Consider the following 19,041-nt stretch of genomic DNA (forward strand, 5'->3'; position numbering starts at 1 on the left):
CTAATATTACATAGTTGGAATATGGGTCTTTTTGCAATTTCGCCATAATTGTTTTATTTATAAGAAGAAGAAGATGAAACGTAAACCGACTTCGAAACTATCTAGGGTTTAACGCAAGTTACTCCAGCCATGAAATCACCACGGTACAACGACGTCTCGGAGAACCCTCAAACCATCCTTCGATGCCACTCACGATACTCATCTCCGATCTCTATTGATCTCATCATCGAGATATTGTTGAGGTTGCCTCTGAACTCTATAGCCAGATGTCGTTGTGTATCAAAGCTCTTGGCCTCTATACTTGTCCGTCTAGATTTCACGGACTCGTTCTTGGCCAGTTCTTTGTCTCGGCCACAGGTCTTGTTCGCCTGCCAAAAACAATTTACAAATGATGTAATGTTCTACTTCTCTACACCTCAGCCTCAAAATCCTGATGAGAACTCATCTACTATAGTTGCCAATTATCATATGAGTTTCCCCTTTGATAGCCCCAGCCGTTGTAGTGCTGTTAGTGGTTTTGTCTGTACTGACGATTTTCGGGTTATAAAGGGACAGAAAACACCAAGGCGTGTGTGGGTGATATGTAACCCAAGCACGGGTCAATCCTTTACCTTACCCAAAATGAAGACAAGGAAGCGTATTTGGATAAGATGCTTTTTAGGGTATGATCCGATTGAGAAGCAACACAAGGCTTTGGCAATGACCTCGCAAGTGACAAAAGCTGAAGATCATCAAGTTCTGACATTAGGAGGAACTGATAAACTGGCATGGAGAAGGATTGAATGTGGCATTCCCCAATATGGTTATCCAGGGCCACGTAATATATGCATTAATGGTGTTTTGTATTTCAAAGCCAAGGCCAAAAATTCTTCCAATGGTGACGATATCATAGTTTGCTTTGATGTTAGGTCTGAGAAGTACAACTTTGTTAAAGTAATGGAAAGATTAGTGCACCCTAGAGCAACTCTGGTAAACTACAACGGTAAATTGGCGTCAGTCATCTCGCAATCTCACTACCATTTTATTTATGATACTACTAGAAGTTTTGAGATGTGGGTTCTACAAGACTCCGAAAAACATGAATGGTCCAAGCATATTTACATATTACCTCCTCTGTGGAAGCATATAAGTGCAGGTCAGAACTTATACTTTGTAGGTGTGACTGGTGCAGATGAAATTGTTTTGTGTCCCAAATCTTTATTCCGCGAGCCTTTCTATGTTTACTACTACAATTTGAAGAGGGGAACTATAAGACGAGTTGAAATCCAAGGACTGGAAAAGTTAGAGGGGAGTTATACAGTTGACACTTTTCTGAACCATGTAGAGGACGTGAAGATTCTGAAATAGTTTTAAAAACTTTATAGAGGAGGCTGGCTCTTAAGCTCTCAATTTAAGCATTATAGTATATAAGAGAGCCCTTGTCTTTCCAATGGTTTTGTGTTATTTTAGCCTTCTCACTTATCGGAGGACTATTTCTGTCTTGTTTTGTTTTGGTATTCATCTTCTCTATCCTCTTGTTCAGTATGGAGCAATGGTTGTTCTAAATGATATATTAGAAACACTTTTCTACTTGTGACACTATATATGTAATTACGTGAACCACTAATTTCACTTGCCTCTAGCTATGAAAAATTATAGCTATAATATGAATCAAATCGCCATGAACTGAATCAAGGCTATGTAATAAGTAGTTCTCTTTCAATACCCACTTTTGAAGGTTGCGACCAGTAATACATAGAAATTCTATTGTCACTGAATTCTATAGATTTTCTTTTAACTTGGAAGTTTTCCTACACTTGGTATAAACACATTGTTTTTATTTTGGCTAGCCACGATTTTGTTACCCCCGATTTCGAAAAGAAAAGAAAAAAATACAAAATAGGAAAGCCAGAATTAAAATTAAAAGATTATAGAATTATGCCGTGGTTTGACTAATCCTAGTAAGATTAGGAGCAGAGAAAGAGCAAATCCTGTTAGGAACCAAACTAACAATATGTTATTTAAGAAGATTACATTGGCTCTCTCTCTCTCTCTTTATTTACCTCGGTTGCTTGCATGTAAAGAAACCTAATCTTTCTATCTAACGCTGTCTACAACTCGCGGTTCCCTGCTAGCTTCTTTGCTCCGTTACTTACATGTCTTCAAAAGAATCCATCCCAACGGCGAAATCTGATGATAATAAGTTTTGGAAGCTGGATATGTTGGCAGAACTTTCGAAAAAGGTATTAGAAGAAAAAGAGGGAGCCAGTGGCACGGAGAAATCTTCTTCGACACGACCACCCAAGTGGCTTATGATGGTGATGATGAAAGAAAAGAACGCACACGATCCAAAACTGATCATAAAGAAGAAACTGCACGCGAGCGATCTCAGCAAAACACAGTCACGTCTCTCAATGCCTATAAACCAACTGCTTAGTTCGGATTTTTTGACGGACGAGGAGACAACAATCCTACACGAACCGGCGCCAGAACCGGGGAAAAGTACTCGTACAGAAGGCGGTAAAAAAGGCGTGAGTGTGGTCTTGGTGGATCCTCTGTCAAAAAGGCATGAGGTTGAATTAAGGAGGTGGAAGATGGGTGAAAATTGGAACTACGTAGTTGTTGGTGGTTGGAACAATGTGATTGACCGTAACGAGTTTAAGGTCGACGACGTCACTGTGATATGGTCGTTCCGATATGGAGGAGGAAAACTATGTTTGGCTCTCTCTCCTCTGGTAAGAGAATCTAAACACTCCGGTCAGAGCAGCTCTCGTCGTTCCTGATAACACACCACCAGTGCTTAAGTCACAAGTAAGAAGGGTTTGGTTTTCAGTCGATTATGGATTTTCTTTTATTTTTCTTCCTTTTTCTGTTTTAAAATAAAACTTGTGGGGGTTTTTACACAATAAGGTTGATTTATTTCTTCTTCAGGTTGTCTTAATTTTTTTTCGGTTCTTGGACAAGAGCAACTCCTATGGAGGTTTCTCAACTTAAGTTTCTAAATCTACATAAACTACCTGATACCCAAGATAACAGGTTCTTGGACACTTAAAAATCCAAATTTCAGAAAATATCGGTTCTTGAATGGATATTTATTAACAAATAGTAATTGGAATAACGTGGAAAATAAGTTAGACCTGAAAATAAAATTTCATAAAATTAAATTAAAATATGACAATACCCATTGATATGTGTAAAGTTAAAATATGATCTACTTGTACCCTGTAAAATAAGTTGGTTAATCATATATTAACTAGATTAGGGTTATAAATATTTTTAAAATGGGTAATCAGTTTTTTTTAAAAAGATGTAACTTTATAACGATACAAAATGTTTATTATCTCCATCCTACGACAAATAACTTTCTTTTTTTTTAACTCGGAGTTGATTTTCACACCAGGGTAACTGATTTACATCGAGAATCCGGTTCGGTTCAATTGTTGGATTTGGACGGGAGACTCAAAACCGGATTTCTAAACCTGATTCCATCCACTCATATAAATTCTCGAAAACCCTTAACTCCTTCAAAACCTCACCGCCACAATCACTTAGCTTCTCAAACAAGAAGAAGAAGAAAATGGCCTGCACCGTAGATTTACGGTGCCTCGACGAAGGATTCGGCGGTAAAACCTTCAAACGTAAGTGCGAATCTCAAGAGCAAGCCTCCGCCGAAGCCTCCATGGACATCGATTCGATCCAACCTCCTTCGGCGAAACGCAGCGCCGTCGCTTCCTCGGAAGATCCAGACAAGCCTGTATCCGTCGTCGCGATCGAGAGACCGAGTTACGACGGCGTGATCTCCGGGAAAGTCTCCGGACGGCCGTGGAAGCTGCCGCGAGCTCACAGAGCGTCGGGGAGGTTCGTGAGGAACAAGGGGCCGGATCTGGAGGAGATGAAGAGGGGGAGGGAGATCAAGCGAGCGTATAGGGAGAGGATGAGTGAGCTCAAGGAGGAGATTAGGAGTAATAAGGTGGAGAAGAGGAAGAAGAAGGAGGAGAGGGAGAAGAGGAAGCAGGAGAATGTTTTGAGGACGGGGACCAAGTTGCAGAAGATTACGAACCCTAAGACGTTGAAGAAGATTGCAAAGTCTAAGCAGAGGAAGCATCTTAAAGTTATTCCTGATGAGATGATGAGTGGGAACAAGTAGAGTGTCAAGACTTGACTGTTTTTTTTTGTATTTTGTATTTTTTCGTGACGTTTAGTCAAATGTTCTTACTTAGTGAGATTTTGCTTCTACAGGAAACAAACTGTCTTTGTTATACAATGAGGTTTATAGTATACTTCCTCTGTTTCATAATAGATGAAATTTTTGTTCTTTGCATCCATATTAAGAAATTGCATTTTATAAACAAAAAATCTTTGAAATATAATTTAAAACTAATTTATTTAATTATAAACAAAAATAGTAAAAACACAATTGGCTACACAATTTTAACCTAGATATGTGAAAACATCCTCTATTATGAAACAACAACAATTATCTAAAACATCATATATATTGAAACGGAGGGATTATTAATTTAGTGATGAAGTTAAGACCTTTACAATAAACAAAAAGGTTTGAAAGTTTTGAGATGGCAGATAGTTTTGATTTTGATTGTCCATCGTTACTTCGTTTTGTGGTTTCTTTCCGAGGGCAGTTCTTACAATGGTTGGATCCTGTGAGTTTATTCGTGTTTTTTTTTTTGTTTCTCCTTGTCTGAATTGCGGCTGTTTTAGCTGTTGTAACTTTTTGTACATAAGCGTGTTAGTTATGAAAAGCTTTACCTTTCTGTCTTGAGGAAGTGAAATAGTCAATCCTCTGTATTTGTTCTCTCAGCTACTCTTGTTTGAATTGCGGTTTGTTTTTAGCTCTTGTTACTTTTATCTTACTTTTGTAAGTCACTTAAACTGTTCGTGATCTTACCGAACACATAAGCTAATTTGCGACCAGAATGTCAACGATAGAAACTTTTGCAAGTTTGTGTTGCAGTAATTCAGATTTATGATCAGTTTGTGACCCAAGGTACAAGTAATTCAAAGCATGTAACTTGCTGCTGGTGAATTTGCTGACGCGGATATCATTGTCCGAAATTCTTCAAGTCTCTATGACGTCAGCAAATCTAGGATTGGTCTAGAGTTAAAAAAATCATTTTTGCTACTATATTAGGTGAGACAATTACTCATGGGATCTTCTATTCGACTATAGGTAGTTGGGTTATTATCTCATTTGGTGAGAGTTGGTCGTATAAACTTAACTCTTTTTTTTTAATACACATTTAATATAGGAAAATTGCACCCTATATACATGAAAAAAAACAAATACACTAATTAACCAAAATCCCCCCCTCTCTCATACTTTCTCTTCCTATATCTCTCTACTCTCTCTCCCAAAATCTAATTTTTCTTTTTTTTTGTTTATTTGGCAAATAAGCCCAATATATATATAACAATCACTTTTCAGAAAATTCAATATTTATTGAACGAAAATGTAAAAATAAATAAATTAAGAGAAAACAAAAATTTAAGACAACATAGAGAATTGAAAAAATAGAACCATTGAGAAAATAAAAGAGAATTATTACACGTGACTTTGGTTAGTTGTACAAGCTAAACTCTTTCTTATAAAATCTTTTAGACCCATCATTTTTTTTCAGAAACTTCTATATTAAAATTTAAAATGAAAATATTAAATGTAAAAAAAAGAATGTAAAGAATATTAAAGAACATATTTTTTTAAAAAATACTGGAAAACACAAAAAAAATGAAATAATTAGTGAGAAAATAAACGAGAATAGCCATGGGTGACTTTTGTTAAACCTAATAAACTCCGAAACCAAACCAAAAATGAAAAAAAAAAGTAAATATAAAATGGATTTGTGGAAGAAGGTGATAAGGAGAGAAAGAGTCCAAACGTAACGAAAGCCTTATCTCCCCGGTCACTGTTACACCTTATCTCTTCCCCCTCCCTTTTCGCGATGGCGTCAACGCCGCCTCACCGCTCCATGACCACCACCAACACCCACCCTCAGATCCGCCAACAACCCAACCCCACCCACCGTCCATGGCTTCCCCAGCGCGTCCCCTCCCACCCCCGCAACGGCCGCGCCGTCACCTCAGCTCCCCCCTCCTCCTCCGCCGCCGTCTCAGTCGCCGCCTCCTCCCCCTCCTCCACAAACCTCTCAAAGTTTCCTCCTTTACAAACCCCCAAGTCCGACTCCTCCGACTTCTCCGGCCGCCGATCCACCCGCTTCGTCTCCAAGATGCATTTCGGCAGACCCAAAACCACCACCTCCTCCTCCCGCCACAGCTCCGCCGCCGAAGAGGCCCTCCGGACCGCCATTACATTCTCCGGAGAGGACCAGACGTTCCAATCTCTCATCTCGAGCTTCGAACTCCGCGGCTCCGACGACTACACTTTCATCCTCCGCGAGCTCGGGAACCGCGGCGAGTGCGACAAAGCCGTCACCTTCTACGAGTTCGCCGTCCTCAGAGAGAGGAGAAAGATCGAGCAAGGTAAGTTAGCGAGCGCCATGATAGGTACTCTCGGTAGGTTAGGCAAAGTCTCCATCGCTAAAAGAGTCTTCGAAGAGGCCTTATCCGGCGGCTACGGGAACACCGTCTACGCCTTCTCCGCCATCATCAGCGCCTTCGGGAGAAGCGGGCTCCACGAGGAAGCAATCTCTGTCTTCACCTCCATGAAAAGCTACAACTTGAGGCCCAACCTCGTCACCTACAACGCCGTCATCGACGCGTGCGGCAAAGGAGGGATGGAGTTTAAACAAGTGGCAGAGTTCTTGTACGAGATGCAGAGGAACAACGTGCAGCCCGACAGGATCACCTTCAACTCCCTCCTCGCTGTTTGCAGCAGAGGAGGGCTGTGGGAGGCCGCGAGGAACCTCTTCGACGAGATGTCCAAGCGAGGGATCGAGCAGGACGTGTTCACTTACAACACGCTTTTGGATGCGATCTGCAAAGGCGGGAAGATGGATATGGCCTTCGAGATACTCTCCCAGATGCCTTCCAAGAGAATCATGCCTAATGTGGTAAGCTACAGCGCCGTCATCGACGGGTTCGCCAAGGCAGGGCGGTTCGATGAAGCTCTAAACTTGTTTGACGAGATGAAGTACCTTGGCATTGCGTTGGATAGAGTCTCTTACAACACGCTGCTTTCGATATACACTAAGCTCGGGAGGTCTAAAGAAGCGTTGGATGTGTTGAGAGAGATGGCTTCCGTGGGGATCAAGAAGGATGTGGTGACTTACAACGCGCTTCTTGGAGGTTACGGGAAGCAGAGAAACTACCTCGAAGTGAAGAACGTTTTCGCTGAGATGAAACGTGAGCGCGTGACGCCGAATCTGCTCACTTACTCCACGTTGATTGATGTCTACTCGAAAGGAGGGTTGTACAAAGAGGCGATGGAGATATTTAAGGAGTTCAAGGGCGCGGGGTTGAGAGCTGATGTTGTTTTGTACAGTGCGTTGATCGATGCGCTGTGCAAGAATGGGCTGGTGGGTTCTGCTGTGTCTTTGATCGATGAGATGACTAAGGAAGGGATTAGTCCTAATGTTGTGACTTATAATTCTATTATCGATGCTTTTGGTCGGTCTGCGACTGTGGAGTGCTTGGCTGAGTCTGGAGACGGTGGAGTTGGATCGTCCTCTTTGCTGCCTTCTTTAAGTAAATTGGCTGAAACAGAGGATAATCAGGTGATGCAGATATTTGGGAAGTTAACGATAGAGAGTAGTAACAGGGGGAAGAAAGATTGTAAGGAGGGTATGCATGAGCTCTCCTCTATATTGGAAGTTATCCGCAAGATGCATCAGCTGGAAATAAAACCGAATGTTGTAACCTTCTCTGCCATTCTTAATGCTTGCAGGTTTGTCCTTGTCTTGGATATGTTATTATAGATCTATGTGGTTTCGCTGTGTGGTGGCATTTTGATGAGGAGTCTTATTTTTGTTGACGTGTTTGTGTATCGGTGTAGTCGATGCAACTCATTTGAAGATGCATCGGTGCTGCTAGAGGAGCTCCGGCTGTTTGATAATCAGGTGTATGGTGTTGTTCATGGGCTTCTCAAGGGGCACAGGGAGAATGTGTGGCTCCAGGCTCAGAGCTTATTCGACAAAGTGAACGAAATGGATGGTTCCACTGCTGCTGCCTTCTACAATGCTCTTACCGACATGCTTTGGCACTTTGGTCAGGTAAAAATCACACGGTTATTTGTAGAGGCTGAATTTTGGAGTTTGTAAGCGTTACTATTAGTGCAAAGGCTTACTTTTGGAAACGTTTTTGTTTGTAGAAACGAGGAGCGCAACTGGTGGCGCTTGAGGGAAGATCTAGACAAGTTTGGGAGAATGTGTGGTCTGAGTCTTGCTTGGACTTGCACCTTATGTCTTCTGGTGCTGCACGTGCTATGGTCCATGCTTGGTTGCTTAACATACGCTCCATTGTCTATGAAGGTCATGAGTTGCCTAAACTTTTGAGGTAATACGACTCATTATAATTCTCAGTTAGAATCTTGTACTAATGCCAAAGTAGATGCTAGATTGTCTTGTGATAACTAGCAAGCAGTTTGGTAAGGTTTAATTTATTAGTCTTACATTATGATTACTTTGGAGATACTAATTATGGTTGTTTGATATGTTTTTGTGTGGCAGTATATTGACTGGTTGGGGGAAACACAGCAAAGTGGTCGGAGATGCAGCACTAAGGCCAGCGGTTGAAGCGCTTTTGAGGGGAATGGACGCACCGTTCTACCTCTCAAAATGCAACATGGGACGGTTCACATCAAGCGGTTCGGTGGTAGCAACTTGGCTGCGCGAATCAGCCACGCTCAAGCTATTGATCGTCCATGACCACGTAACCACCAAAGCCAGCACAACAAGGGGACCAGCAGAACAACATGAACAAACCTCCCTCACTTTGCAGCCTCTTCTTCTGTAGTTGTACTGTTTAATGTATACAATTTATGACCGCCAAGTATGTGTTGTAACTTGTAACAATGGTGGTGTTTTCTGCGGTGTGATAATATTTTGTAACAAAGCAACACATTGTATTTTGAGCAAAAAAAAAAGTTTTATCATCTAGATAAATCATATAAACTCTTCGTGAATCAAACCGTATAATGACGAATCTAATCCTCCATGATCAGGTAACACAACAAGGAGATCAACCGAAGAACATGAACAAACCTCTCTCACTTGGCAGCCTCTTCCTTTGTAGCTTTACTGTCCCACGTTAACAACTGTGTTTTGTTCCCAATAATGTTGGAAGTCTGTGCTAATGATTCCGTAACAAGCTACACACCCAAAATTATGTGAAATGGTTCTTATCAAACCGTATAATGACAAATCAAATTTCAGACTAATCTTGAGATTTTTATATTGCTGTGTTTATTAGTATATTGGAGTCCACAGATTATTTAGTATTGGCATGATTAATTATCCATAACTAAAATATCAAATTAATACAACCTGTCAAAACCGACCAGCCAGTGAGGCTTCACCTAGTTTATTTGAACGTGAATCATTTCATTTTGTTTTAGTTTTAATTTATTTGAACGTGAATCATTTCATTTTGTTTTAGTTTTAAATTTAAATTTAAATATTTTTTGTCAACTTTGCGACGTATTGTCATATAAAATAAAATTTTCAACAAGCTGAAAACTAAATGTTATCATCCAGAAATCGGTACATCCCATTTCCAAATTTTTATCATTGATTAAGAAAATGTAAATGATTTTATTTTAAGAAAAATATTTTTTATTTAATATATTCCATTATATTTATATAATTAACAAAACTGGTACAATTGAATTAAAATTTCATTTTTCCGAGAATAAATACAATTTCGAACACGTGAGAGTATGTTGTTGGTGTTTTGTCAGTATTCCCACAAGATATAATATCACACATCATGATATATTATCTGTACTAAGTTTATTATTTACTCTAGCTAGTGGTCATCATCGACGTTTGGACTTTTAATCTTGATTAAGAGAAAATAAAATCAAAGATTCAGGCAAACATTTGAAAAGGTAATAAAGATTTGAAGAGATTTCTTTGCATTTCATTAGAGAAACTCGTGTTTTGGAAGATAACATTTTGATATTCTCTGGATTATGGATATTTGTTTTAAAAAAATCCATAAAAACATTTATTATATCAAATGATTACACTTCCTTCTCCACCAGTTACAAAACTCTCGTCGTCGTCCCTCTATATAAAACCATCCTCCTTCCTTCCCCCTTCATTTTATATTATTCTCTCTTTCACTTCCTCCGATTTGATCTAAACAATCCCACAGATCTCGTCCTCTTCTCCAATGGCTGCATCCAACAGCGAGAAAGGACTCATCGTCAGCTTCGGCGAGATGCTCATCGACTTCGTCCCCACCGAATCCGGCCTCGCTCGCCGAAGCTCCAGGCTTCCTCAAAGCTCCCGGCGGCGCCCCCGCCAACGTCGCCATCGCCGTTTCGCGTCTCGGCGGACGATCCGCCTTCGTCGGGAAGCTCGGCGACGACGAGTTCGGACACATGCTCGCTGGGATCCTGAAGGAGAACGGCGTCGCTGATCAGGGGATTAACTTCGACACGGGAGCAAGAACGGCCTTAGCGTTCGTGACGTTGCGTGCTGATGGAGATCGGGAGTTCATGTTTTACCGGAACCCCAGCGCCGACATGCTCCTCCGTCCCGATGAACTCGACCTCGACCTCATCAGATCCGTACGTAAACTCTCTGATTAAATAGTTTCACGATTGTGCTTATAGACTGCATTTAGAAACGTACAAGATGATCTATCTCACTGTGGATATATGTGTGTCCATGCTAAATTCACGGACCGTGACTTTTTCGCGGGTCTTTTTGTCTCTTTGATCTTTCTCCCATGAATGTGCATAGATCCACGTGTTTTATCACGTGATTTTCCCAAGTCACTGACTTCTTGTTTTTATTATCCGAAATATGAAAGAGGAAAAAAAAAAGATTTGTGGAAATTAGGTGTGTGATGTTTTGTATCTACTGTTAAGTAGTTTAGCAGTGAACTAAATATGTCTTCTTCTTGATCTGAATTGAATTTTATGTGATTTTTTTGATTTATTGATGTGATCTAGTTAGTGTATGAAACATTTCTGTTCTGCCATTTAATTAGTTAATTTGTATCAATTATTTGCACAAAATTGATAGAAAAATATATATGATTAAGTTTCAGAAAAAAAAATATATGTATTGATTATTTAGTTCCTAGTCTACAATTATGTAAGTCGTATTAATTTTAGGACTGGCCATATTATCAACAGTTAATGTTCATGTATCAACAACATAGGTGTATAGTCCATCTTTATGGTGATGGTGAAATTATCTCCTGGTTGAATATTTTTGCTTAATTATTTTCACCTTTACAGCTAGTATCAATGGCAGGGACCTTTTGCTTTTCTTCAACAGTTTGATATTGATTGATTTGACCCTTTTTTGTTCACTGACCCAATAGTAGTTAATATTCGAAACACACAGGATCATATATTAAAATGGGTCCCCGTCATAATGATTCCTTATGGCCAAAGTTGGTGTTATTTTGTGAGTTTTCGGGTGTACTAAACTGCTTGAAGCGTAATTTTGATGACCAATTATGCAGGCTAAAGTGTTTCACTATGGATCAATAAGCTTAATAGTGGAGCCATGTAGGTCAGCTCACTTGAAGGCCATGGAAGTGGCGAAAGAAGCCGGAGCCATTCTTTCCTATGACCCAAACCTCAGGGAGCCTCTGTGGCCATCAAACGAAGAAGCCAAGACACAGATCATGAGCATCTGGGACAAGGCTGAGATCATCAAGGTCAGCGACGTCGAGCTCGAGTTTCTGACTGGAAGCAACAAGATCGATGATGAAACCGCAATGTCCTTGTGGCATCCCAACTTGAAGCTTTTGCTTGTCACTCTTGGTGAAAAGGGATGCCGGTATTACGCCAAGGTAAACTCACTAAACATAGTGCATTAATTTAATAATCATCATTAACATGAGTTGTCTCTTGGTTGTGTCCATGAGGTGATGCCATAAGGCAAAACTAGTAGTGTCTATAGAATATATAATTTAGGAATTACTTTTTATATTAACATGTTTTTGGAAAGGATTCGAGAAACGTATTAAAATACATTAGTCAGAACAAGAACAAAACAGAGGGATAATATATAAAATTTATTCAGGAATCATTTTGTGCTATTTACTTTAATATTGGGTGGGTTATGAGTTGGTTTGGTAGATCTCACCAACTGCTAATTTAAAAAATTGCTTCGCGTGGACCCTCCAAAACATTATTACTGGTCAAGTAATCAATTAAGGGTCATAAAAGTCGTGATCTCTAAGGTTCTTTGTTACTTAAGCTTTTTCTTATTTGCTTAATCACATGAACATGAAACCGGTTCGTATATTTGTTTACTACGTCAATTACTTTTCTAACTATCACTAAAAACTGTGTAGACATTCCGTGGATCCGTTGACCCTTTCCATGTGAACGCCGTGGATACAACCGGAGCTGGTGATTCCTTTGTTGGTGCTCTCCTAAACAAGATTGCCGAGGATCAATCCATTCTCGAGGTAAGTATCCAACTCAATATTGCATTCATTCTCTTGTGGTTAAAAATGATAGTTATATAGGTTTCTAAATTTCATTTATATAATGAAACAGGACGAAGAGAGATTGAGAAAGGTGCTAAGATTCGCAAACGCTTGTGGAGCAATCACCACGACCAAGAAAGGAGCTATTCCAGCTCTTCCCACCGATGCTGAAGTTCTCAGCTTTCTTGAAGGGAAGTAAAAAAACAAAAACAACTCTCAAGCTTTCTCCATGTGATGTGTGTTCGCTTATGTATTATTGTTTTCTCTCTCTTTTTTTGTTTAAAGACATATATGTTTCAATTTAATGCATCCCTTGCTAATAATAAGAACAGTATTTTCAAAGTTTAAGACTAACATGCCAACACATATATTACTGGTTTGAATCAGATCACAGAGAAAGTAAGGCAAAGGCAAAAGATGAGTGTGTGTAGGTACATATGGCGAAGCAAATGCTATAAATATATATCTAGTTTCATCAAAAGACTTTAGCCTATGTCAGGGACAAGGAAGTGCTGTTCATCATCATCATCATACCGAATCTCAAGCCTGGGCTTCTTGTTGGAAACATTGGTGGACTTGATGGGTCTATTGTAGGAATGAACATGAGCCAAATGTGAAACCGCAAGCTCCGGAACTTCAGCTGCCGGTAGAGCTTCTTGATCAGGCTGGTCCCCAAAGAAACCCATCTCTGAAAGCCAGTCCAGCTCACCAAGATCAAGCGGCTCTTTCTGCTGAAGCAAAAAAGTGATTCACATAAACATGTTAACACAAGCAAAAACTCACATATTTGGTAAACCATTTCTCACCTTGTTACTGCACTCAAGATCAGAGTAACGGAAGAACTCATCGCCAGCCCATGGAGGAGATGGAGCAGCAGACTGTTGAATTGTTGGTTTAGAGAGAATCTGCTGGTTAGGTGGGTCGAAATGATTCATCTCCACTTCTTTGCTGCAGCTAGTGGAACTCAAAGCGACTCGAATTCCAGTAGCCAAGAACCTCTGGTGGTTAGCAGAGCGAGTATTAGGCGCATGGGTCGCCTCATCGCAGTCTCTACAGAGAAGAGCTCTATCCTCAACACAGAATATGAAAGCTGCCTTCTCCTGCAAGTCAACACACAAGAAAGACATCACTACCTAAGCAAACCTTGAACATATTGTTTCTTGAGATCCCTTAACCTCTAAATCTTTGCTAACTAATAACTAAACAAATTTCTGGAGATCCCGTTTACAAATACAGACATGAACAGAGAGACAATCAGACAAAAGGAGAAGAGGAGATTATTTTTACTTACAAGGCAGATGTCGCAGGGAGGGAACTTGGTGGAGAGAGAGTCAAGAAAAAGGCGTTGGTGTTTGCTAGCGAGCTTATTGGCTGCATGAACCTCAACGTCGCAACTAGCGCACAAAGCAGCCTCATCAGCACAACATATCAGTGTAGCAGGAGCTTTCTCACATACATCACACTGTATCTTCATCTTTCTCTCTTCACTTCACAAGAAAAACAGAGGTCTCTGCCTTTTGTGTTTCTTCTCTTGGTCTAAATGGAGACGAAACTTGAGAGCAAAGAAAGAGAAACAGTTTTGGTTAGTGTTCAAGTTGAGGAGGGAGTGGTAAGGTGGGAAGAGAAGAAGATAAAGAAGATTCTTCATGATGATTCTGCGTATCAAAAGGAACCACATCCTTGCTTCTTACAGCTGAGCCATGTAGTTAGTTGTAGGCTCCACTCTTCTTCTGGTTCTGCGGCTCACGTTGCTTCTTTCCTTCTCTGTCTCTTTCACTTAACATTGTCCACAGAAAAAGAAACACTATTGTTTTTTTTTCTGTGTGTTTAGTGTAGTATCAAAATCTGGTGGACAGTGTTTCACACAGCAAATAGTCGGCTGAATATTTTTTGCGGTCTGTATTGATCGTCGCATATTTTTGTAAGAAGACAAATGTTCTTAAAGATCATAACAATCTCTAGATAGAGTTGGTGTTGACTAATCATGTGGCTTTCATGATCCTATCATAGTAGTATTTAATGAAATGATTTTGATATTTACCAAGACTAACTTTAATAATAAAAGTAAGCAGCATACTTTTGGTTAGATTGTATGATGGCTTTATGTGCTATAAGAACTTCAAATCTCTTAGTACGCCTGTAGATAAAAAAATTATGTCAAATCATTATGAAATTTTGATGTATAACATAGTCTAAATGTTATATATATATTACAAAAAGCATTGAGAAAATAAATATACATCAAACATGATGTTGGCAACAATAGTTATATTTTATGATTTATAACAAATTAGCAACTTTTTATGTAATAAAATTGACACAAGGACCCAGTCTCCGTGACCAAATGCAATGTTTCTTTGGGCTATCCATATGTACTCTTCAATGATGTACCTAAAGGCTTCTGATTAGCACACAACACCAATACCCTGTAGGTCAAGTCACTCATTAGCTAAAGCCCTATAATGCAACAATCCCAAGTATTCATAGACTGCAATGGATGGATGGATGTACCTCTCACTAAAGTGCACATAGTATTCATTATTTCTCAGCTCTCCATCTGGTCTGGCTTCTGTTTTCTCATCTCCGCACTTCCATTTTGTTGCTCCTGCTGTCCAAGGCGATGATGCAGAAACTGCTGCTGCTGTTGCTGTTGAAACTGAAACCGCTGTTGTTGTTGCTGTTTCTGTGAATGAATCTGCAGTTGCTGGAGCTGTTGTGCGGCTAACATTGTCTGATTGTTGGAATAGAATTGCTGGTTTGATCCAAACGAACCATAGTTCATCGCTGATGATGCACCGTTTGAGGCAACTTGGCCAGTCAGCGCCTTCAGATGATGGATTTCCTCCTTAAGAGCTTCGTTTAGTTCTGTGCCAAAAGACAAGAGTAGTGTTAAAATTTCTCAAAGTGGGGGAAGTAAAGTGTTTTGTGATAAAAGAGCCTCACCATCCTGCAACTGAACCCGCTGCTCCATTGTTTGCAACCGCAGCTTCAGCTCGTTGTTTTCAACAGTCAAACCATTTGCATCTCTCTGAACAAACAGAACGAAAAGAGTAAACGTTTTTAAAACCTAGAAAAAATAGAGTAGACTGACTTGAAAACCAACCTGTAAGAGAGTCAGCTGAGCTGAGAGAGTTGTAGCTTCTGTTTGCAAAGTCTGCACTTTCCTCTCAAGCTCAAATATGTATCTCGTCTTCCTTTCTTTTGACCTTGCCGCGGACTGCCTGTTTGCCCATATCCTATTGTATGACACACAAAACACAAATCATGTTCCAGTTTGCATTAAGATAAGATAATCAAGCAACGGACTCCTCAATACCTCTTAGCACGTTTTGGATCGACGAGAGCAAGCTCAGCGAGTTTAGCAGCAGACATGGACTTCTTGGCATCAACTACAGAATCATCTTCATTTCCAGACACAAGCATCTCACTAATGTTCAAAGATCCATCCATAGAGTGACTATGCTGATGCCTAACTCTCGGCCTTTCACCAAAACTATTCTGAGGCATCACCGACTCATTTTTCCAAGCAGTTCTTGACGGCTCCCCCACTTGAGCCGAGGAAGTAGCAGTAGAAGAGTTAAACTTATCCATATCAAGATACATAGACATCAAGTCTCCTCCTTCAGTGTCATCGGAGAAAGAAGGCACATCAGCACTACCACCAACCACACCAAGATCAAAATCAAAGCTCAAGTCATCAGGGAGAGTGAGGATCTCCGAATGAGCTCGACGGTGTCCAATCTTCTTAGGCGGGTGTTCTAGCATACGGCTCATATCGTGGCTCAACCTGTTAGCGTCTGAGAAGGGTGAGGAGCGACCTGAGGGAGATGGAGGAGGGAGACGACCTCCACAAGGTGCTGCTGGAGATTTCTCTTTATCCATTTTTCTATAACTTTCTACTCTAACTGACTTTAACGAAACGCAACTAACCTGCAAATCAGATCATAACTTAACAACAGTGAAGCAATCATGGAAAAGGACAAGTTTTTATGCTAACCCTGAATCAAAAGAGGAGAGCTTTGATTGGAAGTAGATCAAAGGAGGAGACTTTGTGAGACAAACTTACAAGAACAGATCTAAATTAGCTGTAGTAGGCTCCAGAAACCACCCCAAGTAAATGCAGCAGAGGAAGATTGAATATGGCGGAAGAAGTGAATGCGATTCTTACAAGAGATCAATGTCATGTATGCGCACAATCTCTGCGTATTTTGGTAATGGAATCTTAAAAACGCGTCGTTTTGGCGTGTTCCGCCATTCCCGTTTGGGAAACAGATAGTTTCATTACCTAAACACGATGAGCATTGTCAATTTGTCCCCACCGGGCTTTGGACCTGGGCCCCTTAAACATGTTATGGGCCGTAAAGCCCACATGATCCAAAATATTAGGAGCATATTCTTTTTCTAGAGCATTGATATTATTTTGGTCAATTCTCTTTTTTTGAAAGATATTTTCGTCAATTTACAAACTCATGATTCTCAAGTCCTTTGAAAATCAATTCTCATCAACAATAGCATGGCCATATGGAAGAATGCAGCCGTAGTAAAATTTGTTTCCTTAATTTCAAGATCAGATATATTCCATGGGTACAAAATAGAGCTGGATTGCGGATCAAACTCGTTCTGTTTGACCCGCCAATTCACGGAGTGACTGATTTTTTTGACTCAAAAAATTTGACCCACAAAAAAAAAAAATCGGACCACCCCACTTAAACCCGCGGGTGATCCACTAGACCCGCGGATAATATTAATAATAATAAAATTATTAATTTAAATATTTTTATTATTAAAATAATAAATTTTAAATATTGTTTTATTAAAAATAACAATAAAATTTAATATTTTAAATAATTTTTAATAAAAATAATAAATATTAATCTATTTATAACTAAAATTAAATAATTTATTAAAACTTTTTTATTTAAAAATAATATTTTAAAAAAAAATCTTTTTTAAAAAAAAATTTTGCAGGTTGGAAGGTACCCGCACTGAATTTTGGCTGACCCGCACCTATCCCACATAAAAATTACTCAACCCGTACCCGCCTACGAACCAAAATTTTCAAATCACTCGATCCGCACCCGCCCTACAGCGGATTAAACGGAACGGGCCCGCAGATAATGATTCATATTCCCAGCACTAGTACAAAATACATAGTCGGACAAACTTGCACGTGGTGCGAGAAATTCTCCATCTGCTATGTTACGTTATACGTCGATGCCTCCTGTTTGGTTATCCGAACCGATAGTGTTATCATAGAGTAGTTTTATATGTTGTCAAGAAAAGAATCAACAATAGCACTAAAGTCACTTGATTCAAGAATCGTTCATGAAATTCAAAATATATTTCCTCTCGTACCTTCGTAACCTTTGATGTTATTGGTCTTTAAATACCGGTGATTATTTGTATCATCGTGTGGGCTGGGATTAGCACGATAATGTGAAGTTATCTTTCACGAGCTACCGATCGAGCCAAGTAATCGACGTTTTAAGATTAAAGCTCTTGACGGACAGGTATCGTATAGAGAATTTTGGAATTGATTAGTTATGTACTTCCGAGTGATGCATGTAACTATCCGTAGGACGTAACTGCTTCTTGTACTCCAAAATTTATTAACCAGTAGTATGATGAAACAAAAAAAAATATACTTCAATTTTTTAAAACTTTGCATGGGTACAATGTGTATTAATTGAAAATGTTATTTTTCGTAAACATGAATACTTACATCCACATGTGCCAATGTACGTGACAAAATATGTAACAGAATCGAAAAATGAATAGCATAGTCAGATAAGTAGTAAAAATGGCTCTAGTTTCAGTGTTTCACTAAAACTATGATTATAATTTTAGGAGCTAGAAAACAAAACTGCGATTGTAATATAAACAATTTTAAATAAAGAAATGAAGAGAAACACGATTTAGAAAAAATATTCATAAACGATATGATGTCGAGATATAATTTTTTTTGTTAACTCTTAGATTCGTTCCAGAGTAAAACGAGACATAAGCGAATAACGATCCTAAAATCAAACATGTAAGATCATTCAAGTAACACCCGTGAATTATCTCTGCAAACTTTTACTCTATGAAACATGTTGTCTTCTTGATCAAACGAGATTAAGTGGAAGTTGTAACCACCCATGTAATTAGTTAATATCTTCGCACGTTATGACTGATAAAACGAAAATGAGGGATGAAGATGTTATATTGAGAAAGTATATCGACTAGTGGTCCTCAGTGACTTCTCTGACGAGCTACTAGTTAAATCGTCATCATGGATCGAATAATTTACAATTCTAAATTTTTTTTTTCTTTTATAATTTTATATCTCTGCACACATGTTACGATCATTTTTTTTTGTTTTAGAGTATAAGTACTATATTAACAAGTTAGAAGGTCTGACTGTCTGAGATATAATAAGTTTTATCTGCCTCACGATATTTTTTTCTTAGGAAACTGTCACTCAAAAAACTA

At 39.3% G+C, this 19,041-nt stretch overlaps 6 protein-coding genes and 1 pseudogene across 8 annotated transcripts; 5 read left to right on the forward strand and 2 right to left on the reverse strand.

Moving 5' to 3' along the window:
- The first annotated feature begins 74 nt into the window (after positions 1 to 74).
- On the forward strand, positions 75 to 1,670 carry LOC103865136 (F-box protein DOR). Its single transcript, XM_033289611.1, has one exon. It carries the CDS (start codon positions 130 to 132, stop codon positions 1,345 to 1,347), a length of 1,218 nt encoding a protein of 405 aa, XP_033145502.1. The 5' UTR covers positions 75 to 129; the 3' UTR covers positions 1,348 to 1,670.
- Positions 1,671 to 1,922: 252 nt separating this feature from the next.
- On the forward strand, positions 1,923 to 2,804 carry LOC103865138 (putative B3 domain-containing protein At2g27410). The gene has a single exon (XM_009142917.3). The coding sequence runs from the start codon at positions 2,136 to 2,138 to the stop codon at positions 2,760 to 2,762; it is 627 nt and encodes a 208-aa protein (XP_009141165.3). The 5' UTR covers positions 1,923 to 2,135; the 3' UTR covers positions 2,763 to 2,804.
- Positions 2,805 to 3,520: 716 nt separating this feature from the next.
- On the forward strand, positions 3,521 to 5,678 carry LOC103865139. The gene has a single exon (XM_033289617.1). It carries the CDS (start codon positions 3,557 to 3,559, stop codon positions 4,124 to 4,126), a length of 570 nt encoding a protein of 189 aa, XP_033145508.1. The 5' UTR covers positions 3,521 to 3,556; the 3' UTR covers positions 4,127 to 5,678.
- Positions 5,679 to 5,805: 127 nt separating this feature from the next.
- On the forward strand, positions 5,806 to 9,056 carry LOC103865140 (pentatricopeptide repeat-containing protein At2g31400, chloroplastic). Its single transcript, XM_009142919.3, has 4 exons — positions 5,806 to 7,837; positions 7,946 to 8,162; positions 8,261 to 8,445; positions 8,619 to 9,056. The coding sequence occupies exons 1-4, from the start codon at positions 5,937 to 5,939 to the stop codon at positions 8,902 to 8,904; spliced, it is 2,589 nt and encodes an 862-aa protein (XP_009141167.1). The 5' UTR covers positions 5,806 to 5,936; the 3' UTR covers positions 8,905 to 9,056.
- A 762-nt stretch (positions 9,057 to 9,818) lies between these two features.
- On the forward strand, positions 9,819 to 12,912 carry LOC103865142 (annotated as a pseudogene).
- Positions 12,865 to 14,238, reverse strand: LOC103865141 (B-box zinc finger protein 25). 2 transcript variants are annotated; one of them, XM_009142921.3, is made up of 3 exons: positions 13,862 to 14,238; positions 13,377 to 13,670; positions 12,865 to 13,298 (listed from the first exon to the last, which is right to left on the reverse strand). In XM_009142921.3, the coding sequence occupies exons 1-3, from the start codon at positions 14,042 to 14,044 to the stop codon at positions 13,056 to 13,058; spliced, it is 720 nt and encodes a 239-aa protein (XP_009141169.1). In that variant the 5' UTR covers positions 14,045 to 14,238; the 3' UTR covers positions 12,865 to 13,055. The 2 variants fall into 2 exon arrangements, with proteins under 2 accessions (XP_009141169.1, XP_009141168.1); XM_009142920.3 differs by having other exon boundaries at positions 12,865 to 13,301.
- A 478-nt stretch (positions 14,239 to 14,716) lies between these two features.
- LOC103865143 (probable transcription factor PosF21) lies at positions 14,717 to 16,861 on the reverse strand. 2 transcript variants are annotated; one of them, XM_009142922.3, is made up of 6 exons: positions 16,637 to 16,861; positions 15,887 to 16,500; positions 15,674 to 15,806; positions 15,514 to 15,598; positions 15,082 to 15,435; positions 14,717 to 14,996 (listed from the first exon to the last, which is right to left on the reverse strand). In XM_009142922.3, exons 2-5 carry the CDS (start codon positions 16,450 to 16,452, stop codon positions 15,116 to 15,118), a joined length of 1,104 nt encoding a protein of 367 aa, XP_009141170.2. In that variant the 5' UTR covers positions 16,453 to 16,500; positions 16,637 to 16,861; the 3' UTR covers positions 14,717 to 14,996; positions 15,082 to 15,115. The 2 variants fall into 2 exon arrangements, with proteins under 2 accessions (XP_009141170.2, XP_009141171.2); XM_009142923.3 differs by having other exon boundaries at positions 16,568 to 16,840.
- Between the last annotated feature and the right edge of the window lie 2,180 nt (positions 16,862 to 19,041).

Source organism: Brassica rapa, chromosome A04 (genome assembly GCF_000309985.2).
Source record: "Brassica rapa cultivar Chiifu-401-42 chromosome A04, CAAS_Brap_v3.01, whole genome shotgun sequence".
Classification (NCBI taxonomy): Eukaryota; Viridiplantae; Streptophyta; class Magnoliopsida; order Brassicales; family Brassicaceae; genus Brassica; species Brassica rapa.

Excerpts from the sequence above, each read along its gene's own strand:
- LOC103865141 (XM_009142920.3), bottom strand. The coding sequence starts at position 14,044 with ATGAAGATACAGTGTGATGTATGTGAGAAAGCTCCTGCTACACTGATA. Across the intron at positions 13,671-13,861 it reads CTCCCTGCGACATCTGCCTT|GAGAAGGCAGCTTTCATATT; the intron begins GTAAGTAAAAAT and ends GTTGACTTGCAG. Across the intron at positions 13,302-13,376 it reads ATCTTGAGTGCAGTAACAAG|CAGAAAGAGCCGCTTGATCT; the intron begins GTGAGAAATGGT and ends TTTTTGCTTCAG.
- LOC103865139 (XM_033289617.1), top strand. The coding sequence starts at position 3,557 with ATGGCCTGCACCGTAGATTTACGGTGCCTCGACGAAGGATTCGGCGGT.
- LOC103865140 (XM_009142919.3), top strand. The coding sequence starts at position 5,937 with ATGGCGTCAACGCCGCCTCACCGCTCCATGACCACCACCAACACCCAC. Across the intron at positions 7,838-7,945 it reads GCCATTCTTAATGCTTGCAG|TCGATGCAACTCATTTGAAG; the intron begins GTTTGTCCTTGT and ends GTATCGGTGTAG. Across the intron at positions 8,446-8,618 it reads GAGTTGCCTAAACTTTTGAG|TATATTGACTGGTTGGGGGA; the intron begins GTAATACGACTC and ends TTTGTGTGGCAG.
- LOC103865138 (XM_009142917.3), top strand. The coding sequence starts at position 2,136 with ATGTCTTCAAAAGAATCCATCCCAACGGCGAAATCTGATGATAATAAG.
- LOC103865136 (XM_033289611.1), top strand. The coding sequence starts at position 130 with ATGAAATCACCACGGTACAACGACGTCTCGGAGAACCCTCAAACCATC.
- LOC103865143 (XM_009142922.3), bottom strand. The coding sequence starts at position 16,452 with ATGGATAAAGAGAAATCTCCAGCAGCACCTTGTGGAGGTCGTCTCCCT. Across the intron at positions 15,807-15,886 it reads GATCCAAAACGTGCTAAGAG|GATATGGGCAAACAGGCAGT; the intron begins GTATTGAGGAGT and ends GTCATACAATAG. Across the intron at positions 15,599-15,673 it reads CTCAGCTGACTCTCTTACAG|AGAGATGCAAATGGTTTGAC; the intron begins GTTGGTTTTCAA and ends CTGTTTGTTCAG.